Genomic DNA, 10,402 nt, shown 5'->3' with positions numbered 1-10,402 from the left:
GGTGCGTAATTTGTTTAATTCAGGAGACAAAGATTCCACATATGTCTGACTGGTTCGTTAGACAATTGTGGTATGATGATAACTTTGGGTGGAGTTACATTCCATCTGTGGGAAGCAGTGCAGGAGTATTGTCCATCTGGGATAGTTCTCGACTTGAGAAGTTGGATGAAAGGTGTGGAATAAACAATATCACTTTTGTGTTTAACACTAGGTTCAATGGATTCAAATGGGCTATTACTAATGCTTACATTCCATGCGATTATAATCCTAGAACTGAATTTTGGAATGACATGAAATAAATTAGAAGATGGTGGAATAGTCATATTTGTATTGCTGGAGATATGAACACTGTGAGGACTAGTGAAGAGAGGAACAGATGGGACGGAAATCTAAGGAACAATTCCTTGCTGAACAACTTTATTTTGGATCAGGAATTGGTTGATCAACTACTGATTGGTGGATCTTTTACTTGGTCTAACAATCATGCTAACCCTCTTTTTTGCAGGTTATACAAATTTTTATTCAGCATTGATTTCGAAGATGCTTTTCCTAATGCACTTCAAGTGGTGCTGACTAGGACCATTTCAGATCACAATCCCATATTGGTGATCACTGAGACTTCTATGCCTTCAAAGTCGTACTTCAAACTTGATAGGCTTTGGGTGGATGATCGCTGTCGTATGCGTCAAAAATAAATTACTTTCTCACAACTTAAAATATATAATATAGTAAGGGTAGGAAAGTATAGTTCCCACAGAGAGGATCTAGGTTGTCAAGTTGTTTCGGTTTCCTATATAAACAAGGGGGGATTTCTGATTTTTATAATCTAAAAGTAAAATAAAAGCAAACAAAACAAATAAAGCGAAGCAAACACGCAAATCAAGATGTAAAGAAATTGATTAAGGATCAGTTTTCATCCACAAACATGTTTTTCAACAATAACTAGAATTGATATTTAATCTCAATTTTTATCAAAGGCCCTAGGATACCTTGATCGCAAAAATATCCCGCTAATTTCCTCTTATCATCAACAAACACATTAAAAGATGCGAATATGAATTCTACCTAAGAGAACAACCTAACGTGTAAAAGCACTATCAAGTTTAATTCCCTAGATGCGCTAAGTTTTATGAAATCAGGCCAATCAAAGCAATCGAACGTGTAAAAGCACTAATCCGATTTAACAAAGGTTATGACTCACATGTGATTACTAGGATGTATCACTACAAGCAATAATCACAATTATACTACTTGTATTCAAGGTGTATCACGTTTACGTATAATAAACCCTAAACTAGCAATAGATATGATTACGAGTTCTACCAATTTGCAACTTGACGAAACTAACAATCAACCATACATGCAATATTTCTAGTGAATCATAATCGATAATTGTGAGACAAAACTAAAATATTGAATGAAAACTCATATTTGGAAAACCAACTTATTCCTTAACCAATAATAAAAACTTAGCTCATATTCATGGAGTTCATAACAAGAAGGAAGAGAAAACCTCTCATCTTGTAAACCCTAGGCAAAGGTCCAAGAGAAGATAAGATATGGAGATATAAAACTTGTTTTATATTGCTTCTCTTCCTTCCCCATTTGTAACTCTCGGCCAAAACTGTCCATCCCATAATCACCATTCGGGCCTCAAACAAAGCTCATAAGCCCATTAAATATTTGGTCTTTGGTCTGTCAGTTCTAGAAAACTGACACCTGCAACTCCATTCAGTCTCATTCTTTACAAACCATATTCCCTGTAATGTAACCGCAACTTAGCTTCACATCCTGCAACTGCAATAACCTCCAGCTCTACACGGCCACCACTGATGCAAACCAATGTAACTGCAACCTCAGGTTCAACTCACAGCCAAGAGAACTGCAATTCGATATCTTTCTTACAGCCAACACAACTCAACCCCAATAGAATCCAGCACCACCTGCAACTATGCTTCAAGCCATTCATGTTCTTCTCGACTCAAACTTAACTCCCAGAACCCATCTCTTAGTCAGTGCAGCTCCAGTTTCGATACACAAACCTGCAACAATAATTCCATGTATAGCAGCAACACTTTCTACTAACCATCTCAGCTCATTCGCATCCATTCCATAACACACATCACAGCTGTAGCTCCTCTTCTTCCCTGACTTCCGCAGCGACTACAATCTTTATAAACTCCAACCAAGAAATACCATCAGTGCTCAACCACTGCATCAATTCCTTCATCCACTGTCTTAGTCCATTGCAGATCCAAGACTAAGCTCATAACCTCAAATCCAGCTTCTTTGCAGTAGCAACAGCATCATCATTCTTTTCATCTCCACACAACAACAAGACACCACTTGAATTACAGCTGTGATACCTTGTCCAATTCCACCATCACTCTCCTTTACTCACTGCATAACCCAACAATCTAACTGTTCAACCATTGCTTCCGCAATTGCATAACTGCAACAACACCATCACTGCCTGGCCATTCCCATCGCTTCCATCTTCAGTTAACCATCAATTGCTTCCAACACCAACTTGAGTTTCAATTCCTAAACATACATCTAATAGTTGCAGCTTCAGCACAACCCAGGCCATTACATTCAATCCTTGGAAGCTATCCATGCCTGCAACCTGAGTTCGAAGTACTAACAGTACCACCAATTCCATCTCAGTCTACTCAACAGGATCAGCATCTTCTAATCACCAACACCACCAGTGCATACATCTCATACCAACTTGCACCTGCAATATCTGTAGTTCAAAACTTCTCCATCATTCCATCTGCACAGCAGCAACTTCTTGTTTACAGTCACCAACCATTCCTCCTAAAATCCATACCTGCAACACCTCATGTTCAATCTTGGAAGCAACACAGTAGCAATCAATACCATAACCTCTTTATTCACCTGCAAAACTACCAGCTCAAGCTCTAATTCTTCAGCAGCTTCTACTCAGTTCTAACTCATCTTCTCGACTGCACTCGAAAACAATTCTTACTCCCCATTGCAGCAACTTTAGAGTCTCATACAAACAACAGCTCATCTACCCTTCACTGCAACTACCAAATCCTTCCTCCTTTCTCATCTCATACTCATCTCCTCCTTGTAATTGTGTGTGTTACCCAACATCAGACTAACCCCTTGATTTCTTTATATGTTGGCTTCAGAATGAAGCTTTAATACAAGCCAGCAGACAACCACCAGATCCATGCTGTCTCGGCTAACTGAACCTTCTCTATTTTGCATTCGATCATGTAGTGCAACCTCCATTCTTCTCTACAGCTTTTGCAATGTCTCCAGCTGAGCTGATCTCAAACAAAGATTATCAACCATTCAATTCCAGTTCAAGAAACTCATCCTCTCTCTGAATCCAACATCAACACAGACCACCAATTTCATCCCAGCTTCAAAACCTAATTTCATGTGTCTGCAATTTCGACCATGAACATCCACAAATCAGTTTCCCAATTTCTTCCTTCTATGATTCTTGTAACCACCAATTCCATCACAACTACAAAACCGAGGTCTTCTCTAATTTCTCATCACACAAACACAACCAGCAACAGTCTTCTTGTCTTCCATGATTTCTCGATCTCAATCTCGGCTGTAATATGAATTCAAACAATATCCAACTCTCCAATTCTCTAGAAAATCAAACAGCAAACCCCCATTTACTCACCATCAGAACCAAACTCCTAATTCAGAACCCTAACTCCATTTCTTCCATAATTTGAACCAACAGAAATAGTAGTTCTTCAGTGAGCTCCTTAGCCATGCCATCACCATCGATCTTTTCAACCTCAACAACAACAACTTAATTTCCGCCACCAATTTCATGTGAATCTCTCGATTTCAGACAAGAGGAAGAGGAATAAAAACTCATGATAAGAAGAAATAACTTCTTCTTCTCTGATTTTCAGGTTATGTAGGAATAGAAATGGCCACAGGCACCTAGCTTTCGGATATAGGCCACCTGAACAATCTTTTGTTGATTTCAGCTGTCAGTTTTGGAAGACTGAAAATATAATTCTTCTTCTTGTGTTATCAGTTCTAGGGAACTGACAGGCTTTATCGATGCTTTCGCTCATAACTTCCTCGTGCACAACCTAGCCTGCTCCAAATATCACTCGCCAGTGAATTGAGCTTTTTGCTTTCACGCTCCAAATGGACATTTTCTCCTTCTTTTGCGCATAATGACATCATTGCACCTAATACACTCAAAAGCAAACATAAGATACATAATTTACATGAAAACTCGCAAAGAAAGCATAAACAATAGACAATAATTAAGGTGTTTTAAACACCTATCAGTGGAGCACAAAGATTTTGTCACGAAAGTGCATGATTGGTGGAGTGTTTTGGATTTTCTAGGTAGTGCAAGTTCAAGATTTTTTCTAAAGCTCCAGAATCTAAAACATTTTATTAAGTCGTGGAGATTGCAGGAGTTTGGTTCTATTGCAAGGGAAAAATGTGAACTTACAGCTAGAATCCATGAGTTGAATATTGTTGAGGAAGATGGAGCTCTACAACAACATCAGTTGGAAGATAGAATGCAATGTAAACTGAAGTTAAGAAATGTTGAAGCTCAAGAAGCAAGGAAGTGGCAATTTAGGGCTAAACAAAATGATTTTTGGTGGGGGGGATTTGAATACTAGATACTTCCACAGCATTGCCAGTGCAAGGAGAAAAAGAAATACTATAGTTAAACTTCAAATTGGAGGTGTTGATTGCTTTGATCACAATATCATTAAGGAGGAAATATGAAGTTTCTATGTTAATCTATTTTCTCAGCAGGAGGAAGTTCATTCTCAAATGGAAAACCTTTACTTTCCAACAGTGAAGGAGGAGGATCAATGAGGAAGAGGTGTGGGGTGTTATTAAGAAGATGGGTTCTAACAAGGCACCAGGACCAGATAGTTTTACTGCTGAGTTTTTCAAAAAATGCTGGAACTCTATCAAAGAAGACTTTATGAACCTGATTAAAGATTTTCACAGGTTTGGCTCTATATATTGGAGATTTAATTGCTCTTTTCTCACTTTAATTCCAAAAAAAAAAGACTCTTGTACTCCAAAAGACTTCAGGACCTTAAGTCTTATTGGTATTGTGTACAAGATTCTCTCTAAGTTGCTTACTGAGAGATTGAAGAAGGTGATGCCTTATCTAATTTCTGATTTCCAAGGTGCGTTCATTCATGACAAACAAATTCTTGATGGAGTTCTTATTGCCAATGAATGTGTGGATAGCAGACTAAAGTCTAAAAAACCAGGTATTCTCTGTAAAATTGACATGGAGAAAGCTTTTGACAATGTCAATTAGCAATCTCTTTTTATTATTTTGCAGAAGCATGAATTTGGTGTGAAATGGATATCTTGGATTAGGTGGTGTGTAAATTCTACTCACTTGTCAGTGTTGGTGAATGGGAGTTCTACGGAGAAATTCAAACCAAGTAAAGGATTAAGACAAGGGGATTCCCTATCTCCATATCTTTTCTTACTGGTTGTGGAAATTCTTTCTAAATTAATTAATGATGCAGTGGTCAGAGGTCAGTTTTCTGGTTTCAATGTGGTGGATAATGGAACTATAATTTCTCATCTCCAGTTTGCAGATGATACTCTTATTTTCTTAGATGAAAGTGTTGAAGAAGTGAGAAGATTGCTTTTCATCCTGGTTGTTTTTGAGTCATTAACTGGTTTGAACTTAAATCTTGAGAAAAACACTATGATTAGTGTAGGAGCTGAAAATGTTATTGGTGCTCTATCTAAGGAACTTGGTTGTAAGACAGAAAAGTTACCTTTCACTTATTTGGGAATGCCTATTGGTGCACATTGGAGAAGTACTGCTGTTTGGGAATATGTGTTAGTTAGAATGGAGAAAAAATTGGCTACATGGAAGAAGAAAAAGTTGAATAAAGCAGGAAGAATTACTCTTATTAAAAGCTGTCTGGCAAGCTTGCCTATTTACTATCTTTCTTTGTTTCATCTGCCTGTTAGTGTGGAGAAGAGGATGATCAAATTGATAAGGAATTTTTTGTGTGGTGCAGTTGAAGGGAGAAGGAAGTTATTTTGGGTGGGTTTGACTAAGCTTTGTATACCTAAGGAGAATGGAGGTTTGGGAGTGAGAAATTTAAAAACAACAAATCAGGCTTTGCTGATTAAATGGATCTGAAGATATTCTCAAAATAAAACAGCTTTTGGAGGAAGATAATTGTTCAGAAATTCAGGAGAAATAGAGAGTTATTGGTCCCAAATGTTGATAATCATCCTCAATGTAGGAGCTTGTGGAAGAATGTTGTTAAAATGGTTCATAATGTGCAGAAGATTGCTACTTTCACTATTAAGAATGGCAAAGGTATAAGATTTTGGAAGGATAGTTGGTTGAATATATTACATGATTTGTTTCATGTAGTGTTTCAAGCAGTTAGAGACAAGGATGCTATTATCTCTGACATGCTTAGTGAAACTGGCTTGCACTGTGTGTTCAAACACTCTTTGGATGCTAATGAACAACTAGAGTGAGATTTATTTATTCGAGATCTTTCCAATCTGCCTGTTCTAGTGGAGGAAGAGGACGAGATGTCTATCATGGAGAATTACAACACTCAAAATTGCTTTGAGGTTCTATCTGGTGATCTTGCGCAATGCAGTTTTGTTCAACATCTCTGGAAGAGCTACGTACCCCATAAAGTGAGTTTTATTCTATGGGATACATTTCATAATTCATTACCAACTAGAGATATGTTAATTCGTAGAGGAATGGAAATTGAAAGTGACCGGTGCTTGCTCTATAATACTGAAATGGAAACAGTTGATCATATGTTCATCCACTGTTCTTATTCCTTTGAAGTTTGGGATTACTTCATCAAAGCGTTCAAGATTTCATGGCCTCTGCCAGGTACTTTATTACAACTCTTTGATGCGTGGAAAACGAATGTGCTGAGTGGTAGATCTAAGGAGGTGCGGAGAATTGTCCATTATGCTATTTGTTGGTTGCTTTGGAAGGAGAGAAGTGGAAGAGTGTTTGGTGCAAGGCAGAGATGTGCTTCAGAAACCATTGATCATGTTAAGATGTTGATTGTTTTATGGTTGTCTGATACAAACACCTTTAAGTTTGTAAACTCCAGTCTTGTATGGAGTAACTGGGATACTCTTATGAGTGCTTAAGCTCTTGTAACTCTGTGAAGGAGCCTTTCTAGAAAGTTGATTGGAAACCTAATTAAAATATGTTTAAATTATGAGGCATAAAATTTCCTTAATTGATTGGATAAAAATTAAGTACAAGTTGGTAACAGTTTGAAATTTGGTTTCAAAGTAGTAACTAGAAAGCAGTTTCTAGACTACCAGTTATGTCTTTTCGGAAGTGCTTCGAGTTTTTTCAAGGACCAGACGTTTCTTTTTCTTAACCTATTTACTTACAGTTTCTTTGGGTTGTTTCTTTTTCTCATGTTTCTTTTTTGTAGGTTTAAGTCTAATGGTGGGGTTGCATTCAGAGCCGCTGTTTTCTTTTGATTTTTCGTCGTCGCCAGTGGTGTTTCTTTTGGTGGTGGTGGTGATTGATCTTAATGCTAGTAGATATGGTTTTTCTTGTGTTGCATTTGGGGTGATTGTGGTATTGGTAGTGGTGGGATGACTTTGGTGTTTGTTTTCCTATAGGTGCAGGAGAAAGATGATGGTTCGACTACCTGCTAGTGAAGGATGATGGCTAGGATTCTTTTGTCCGGACCAGGTCGAATTTGACGGGGGAGAGTTCGGTTCGAGTTGCATCATGGAAAGGTTTTACATGCATCGGGTACCCATTTTGCCAAGCAAATAAAGAAGGTTGAATTGTCCTCGTTATGGTGGAATCCAACCTATTCCAAATGTGGAAAAACCATTGAATGTCAAGTCTAGTGGCTTCCAAGTTGGGGCTTTCCACAAAAAATCCAAGGAGGGTTCCATGGTTTGGTGGAAGGGTTCGTGGAATCCATCTAAACGCCAATAACAATAGCGCTGAACGCAAATAAGATTGGTGCCAAAAAAACGCCATTAAGAATTGCGTTTTTTTTTTCCGTATATTTAAAATGAGTTGTTGAAATCTAACGGCTGAAAAAAAAGCTTCATTTTTAATTATGTTTTTTTAGCTCCATTCTTAATTGCGTTTTTTTAGCTCCATTAAAAATAACGCTTCTACTATTCCACCATTACACTTTGCTTCTATCCACAGTTCCAAATGTTGAGGTGGCGTGGAAGATGAAAGATGGATGGCTTCCATCGTAGACTTGCTCTTAGTACGTTATGGTATCCACAGATGTTCTTCACTATAGGTTTATGTCATTTGTTTGTTTTGTTTTTTGGAAGGAAAAATGGAAAATACACTGTCATTTGTTATGTTCGTCGCCTGTGATAGCTTTTGGAAGCTTATATCAATGGGTATCCCTTTTGTTCAGGAAAAAAAAATGAGCATCCCTTTTGTTCAGCGAAACAAAAAAGAAAAAAAAACTTAAAGAAGAAAGATCTACAAAGAAAAAAAAAACAAAAAAAAAAAAATCAAACCGATGACGCCAGTCAAAGGCCAAATCACCGTATTCAGAGTTCTCAACGTGTTGCTAAAAAGCAATAGTATTCTTTGCATGCATGCCACATGGTCCATCTTACTCATCCCTTCCTAGTTAGATTACTACTGCTTCGAAGAACAAAAATGTGATATCCAACTCCATTGCAGAGAAGAATCAACAAAATATATATTTTGTTCGAAGCTGATTCTGTTCGGTTAACCTCAAAACAAAGCAGTAGAAGAAATTGAAAAACATGGGAAGAGACCTAATTTCCACAGTGGGTATTGCATTCTTAACCTATTTACTTACAGTTTCTACCGTTGATTCAGTAGAAGACTCAAAAATTTATCAAGTCACAGAAAAACAAAATTTGAATAGAAAATTCATTGAAGATAATAGGATTCATTTAGGTACTGCAACAGAGAAGAATTTCCAAATGTTTATGAGAGATTATGGTAAAGAATACTCAACAAGAGAAGAATATATACATAGACTAGGTGTTTTTGCAAAGAATATGATTAGAGCTGCAGAACATCAAGCTTTAGATCCTACTGCTATTCATGGCGTTACACCCTTTTCTGATCTCTCTGAAGATGAATTCGAAAGATTATATACTGGTTTAAAAAGTGGGTCTCAACCAGATTCTAATGAAATTTCTACTACTGCTTCTACCATGGATGTTAATGGTTTGCCAAATAATTTTGATTGGAGAGAAAAAGGTGCTGTTACTGATGTCAAGTTGCAGGTAGTCTTTCTCCATCTACCTCTTCCTCTTTCTAACAAAGTTTTGATTATTATGATATGTAAAATATGCAAAACCATGATTTCAGGGGACGTGTGGATCATGTTGGGCATTTAGTACCACAGGAGTGGTGGAAGGAGCAAATTTCATAGCAACAGGGAAACTAGTCAGTCTTAGTGAGCAACAACTTGTAGATTGTGATCACAAGGTCAAGATTTTGACGATTTCTTATTCAATCAGTTCGTTCTAAGATCAGTTGCGTTTTGCTAAATGCTCTTTTCTTGTTTCATGTGTTTGTGTTTGGTGAAGTGTGATTTGAAGGAGAAGGATGCATGTGACAATGGGTGTAAAGGAGGACTAATGACAAATGCATACAAGTATTTGATTGAAGTTGGTGGACTACAGGAAGAGAAAACATACCCATACGTCGGTAAAGCTGGAGAATGCAAATTTGATGCAGAGAAAATTGCAGTTAGGATCACGAACTTCACAAATATACCTCTTGATGAGAATCAAATAGCAGCACATTTAGTCCATCATGGTCCTCTTGCAGTAGGATTGAATGCAGTGTTTATGCAGACTTACATAGGTGGGGTTTCATGTCCACTAATTTGTGGAAAGAAGTTTATAAATCATGGAGTTTTACTTGTAGGTTATAGCGAAAGAGGATATTCAATTCTTAGGTTTAGGAACACACCCTATTGGATCATAAAGAATTCATGGGGTAAAAGATGGGGAGAACATGGTTATTATAAGCTTTGCAGAGGACATGCTGTGTGTGGAATGAACACAATGGTATCCGCAGTAGTAACTGCGGGATCTTTTTAGTATTACAGTTATGTTTTTCTTAAGCCTAGTTACTAGTTTTCTGTTTTAGGATGTACATGTTTTTAGTGTCTGTTTAAGCATAATCAATGTACTGGCTGAATTTACATTAATCAACCTGGGTTTGTCAGAAGTTCTAGCATAAACGTCTGAAAATCATAGGACAGTAGAGGCTCAAAGTACGAAAATGCTGGAAATCCCCCCACTTTTATACCCAAAATTTTTACACCCTTATGTGTCCATGTGTTATTGGCTCACTTTTAAAGTGGACCCCTGTTTTTCCCAGGTGGGGTAGGGTGAGGATGAAATC

General features: G+C 37.5%; 2 protein-coding genes across 2 annotated transcripts; both read left to right on the top strand.

Annotated features, from left to right (window-relative positions):
* Positions 1 to 6,291: 6,291 nt before the first annotated feature.
* LOC113311964 lies at positions 6,292 to 7,155 on the top strand. Its single transcript, XM_026560746.1, has 3 exons — positions 6,292 to 6,343; positions 6,401 to 6,466; positions 6,551 to 7,155. Exons 1-3 carry the CDS (start codon positions 6,292 to 6,294, stop codon positions 7,153 to 7,155), a joined length of 723 nt encoding a protein of 240 aa, XP_026416531.1.
* A 1,521-nt stretch (positions 7,156 to 8,676) lies between these two features.
* On the top strand, positions 8,677 to 10,125 carry LOC113308099 (probable cysteine protease RD19D). The gene is made up of 3 exons (XM_026556576.1): positions 8,677 to 9,270; positions 9,356 to 9,475; positions 9,577 to 10,125. Exons 1-3 carry the CDS (start codon positions 8,779 to 8,781, stop codon positions 10,093 to 10,095), a joined length of 1,131 nt encoding a protein of 376 aa, XP_026412361.1. The 5' UTR covers positions 8,677 to 8,778; the 3' UTR covers positions 10,096 to 10,125.
* Positions 10,126 to 10,402: the final 277 nt, after the last annotated feature.

This window comes from Papaver somniferum, chromosome 9 (assembly GCF_003573695.1).
Source record: "Papaver somniferum cultivar HN1 chromosome 9, ASM357369v1, whole genome shotgun sequence".
Classification (NCBI taxonomy): Eukaryota; Viridiplantae; Streptophyta; class Magnoliopsida; order Ranunculales; family Papaveraceae; genus Papaver; species Papaver somniferum.
The sequence above is the reverse complement of the archived record's forward strand: the minus strand, read 5'-3'. Positions and strand labels throughout refer to the sequence as shown.